The sequence below is a fragment of the Adiantum capillus-veneris genome, chromosome 9 (genome assembly GCF_014529385.1).
Source record: "Adiantum capillus-veneris isolate H3 chromosome 9, ASM1452938v2, whole genome shotgun sequence".
In the NCBI taxonomy this organism is placed as follows: Eukaryota; Viridiplantae; Streptophyta; class Polypodiopsida; order Polypodiales; family Pteridaceae; genus Adiantum; species Adiantum capillus-veneris.
The window spans coordinates 32,758,069-32,760,851 of record NC_140939.1 but is presented as its reverse complement, the minus strand read 5'-3'; the positions used below and the strand labels follow the sequence as shown (position 1 = coordinate 32,760,851).

The 2,783-nt window shown below is 43.9% G+C and overlaps 1 protein-coding gene across 1 annotated transcript; it reads left to right on the top strand.

Moving 5' to 3' along the window:
• Positions 1-241: 241 nt before the first annotated feature.
• LOC147450307 (RING-H2 finger protein ATL78-like) lies at positions 242-2,284 on the top strand. The gene has a single exon (XM_086519574.1). It carries the CDS (start codon positions 899-901, stop codon positions 1,730-1,732), a length of 834 nt encoding a protein of 277 aa, XP_086375700.1. The 5' UTR covers positions 242-898; the 3' UTR covers positions 1,733-2,284.
• Positions 2,285-2,783: the final 499 nt, after the last annotated feature.

Below are 2,783 nucleotides of genomic sequence, written 5' to 3'. Positions count from 1 at the left end.
GAAGATTTTGTTCAAATTCCTATCCTTGTTTTGAAGGGTAGAATTAATTATGCCCTTTGGGCTTCAGGGAAGGGTAAAAGTATCTCCAAAAGATGTCGAAGCCTTCAAAACTCGGTAGATTATGTTAGCCATGAGTGTATTAGAGATTATGGCCAAGGGAGTCGATGAGGGTGGACGGGTGTGAAAAGAGGGGTGGGGCAAGGAAATAGAACGTCTTTATTCCCCACAAATGAGGATACCACATAGGCTAGAGTGGGAACCATAACATACTTAACCAGCTTTTGCATGGGACCCGTGAAGGCGGCTGTTGTTGGGAGGGTAGCCATCCAACGCCCTTTATAATATGGCTCCCTTTGCACTTGCCATTTTATACTTTCACAAGCCCACCCACCCACTCACTCACTACCCGCTACTCACCTTTCCTACTTAGAAATTTTGCATATTAAGTAGCCCTATTATGATGATGAGCCCGTTGCATTCTTAATTACCTATCTTTGGATTAATTAGCCATAATCATCAGCTCATCTTCCTTTTGCCTAGTTAATTAGTCCTAATCGAGGGAGCCCATTAATGATTTCTTGCCTATTTTTGTAAAATGTGGTGCTCTTAATCTTAGTTAGCTTTACCACAAGAGCCCATTAAGTCTGAATTTTGCACTCAATTATAGCCTGACCACCATAGATACCTACCTTGCCATACTACCTTCTTCAGTACTTATCATCATAAGTACTCTTTTTGGGACCTTATCTTTACTGTAAGTGCTTCTCGTTCAGCTTCTAGATGATGATGACCCTTGGGTTTCTGTCGCAATTTGGGTAATTATTTAAAAGCTAGGCCTCCTCCATGGCTTGGGTTCTCATTATGCATCAGTGAAACTTGCTATCTCCATAGCTTTTGCATGCATAGAGGGGCTAAAATGGAAAGTCAAATGAGAAACCCATATAGGAGAATGATGGAGGAGAACATGACACACCAGGGTCCCTCTGATACCAACAACTTAGTCCATGATGAGCATTCAAGGGCAGGCAGCCCTGTGTTCACCCCAACAAGCTTTGACACCAACATAGTCATCATCACAGCAGCCCTGCTGCTGGTGCTGATATGTGCCTTAGGGATGAATGCTTTGATCAAATGTGTACTCAATTGGACAAGAAGTCTTGGGGGGCCCAACCAGCAAGCAGAGGCCCATGGCCACCATAGCTTGAGAAGGAGGCCCTCCACAGGCATCAATAAGGCAGAGCTGAAGCTGCTGCCCACCACCATCTACCACCCCAACAAGCCATTGATGCCTTCAAACAGAGATGCCCACAACCAAAAGGAAAGCGACAATTCCTGCCGCGATGGCAGCAAAGTGAGCAGCAGCCCAACAACGTTGCAAGCTCATCATCACCAAGATAATCCTAATCAAGACCCCCTCACCACGCAAGACTCCCAATGCCCCATTTGCCTGAGTGACTTCCAAGATGGGGAGAAAATTAGGGTTTTGCCCCACTGCAACCATGGCTTCCACATGCAGTGTGTGGATGCTTGGCTTTGCAACCACTCTTCTTGCCCTACTTGCAGAGCAGATCTCAACCATAACCCCATGATGCATGCCCACATGGAGATGATGAAGAAGTCCACACAGGTGCAGCTTGAAATCCTCATATCGCCAGCAGGTACCCTTACGCCCAGTATTTACAGAGTGTCGCCCACTTCTTTAGATTCTTCGCTGCAAAGGCTTCCTCGCTAGCCTCTCTCTCTGGCCGCTGGAATCTCTCGACGCGAAGGTCTCGAGTTCAAAACCTGCCCAAGGCAACGAGTTGTCCTTGCTCAAGCAGTTCCCTCTTGAGTAGGTCGGAGCGCATTCGCACGGCAGAATTCAGCAACAAGCTTGAACGAAGCTTGCGATTTCTAACTCCTCCAAAATTAAAGCCTCTCTGTCTCTTCTCAGTCCTGCTACATTACAACTCCTCTTTCCTCTAATTAGGTAGGCTTCGCGTGCCTTCCTGCCACGCGAAGCCTACCTAACTAGTAACAACTCTCGAGTTCAACACTTGTCGGATAGATCTTTGAAGTCTCTGGGGAGTGCTAAAAAAAAATGTAGGTTTAGTGCAAACCTACTTACAAATTTTGACCTTTACCTCTAAATTTAGAAGTTGAAGATGAAAAAACCTACAAAATTTAGACAAACTTAGTGTAAAAATCTCCAAATATAGTCAATTTATCGCTAAAATTTCTCATATGTAGGTTTTCCAAGATTTTGAAAAGGCATTTCCTATATCATTGCTTGAGATTGTTCCTACTCCTTTAAAACGGTTCCTCTCCCTCTCTCTCTCTCTCTCTCTCTCGCTCACACACACACACACACACACACACACACACACAAACATAGGGTTCCACTTCAGCTTTCCTTATCAAGTAAAAAAGTGATGACAAACTCGAATCCTCTTCTCTAGTTACTAGTTTAACATAGAGGTAAATCTAAATGTCACTTTGTCTGTTCTTCAACCAAACTTCAAGGTCTTCAAAGTTATGTTTTTTTCCAGATTCTAATTGATTATTTCTTTGTTAAAACTGTTTATTTTTGGAGAAGACACACACGCCCACTCACTCACACCACACTTCCTCCTAAGTTCTATCAATTGACACACTTATAAGCAATGTTTTGACCCATGAATCATATGAGTGGTCCCATTGACGATGTTTTATAAGGACCTTGCCATGTAGATGCTACCCAATACCAAACACTCCCCTGAACTAGTATCTCATATGCGTACTACCATCTGCTCAAATAGGGTTAG

Bases quoted from the DNA above. Each gene is read 5' to 3' on its own strand.
- LOC147450307 (XM_086519574.1), top strand. From the start codon at position 899: ATGCATAGAGGGGCTAAAATGGAAAGTCAAATGAGAAACCCATATAGG.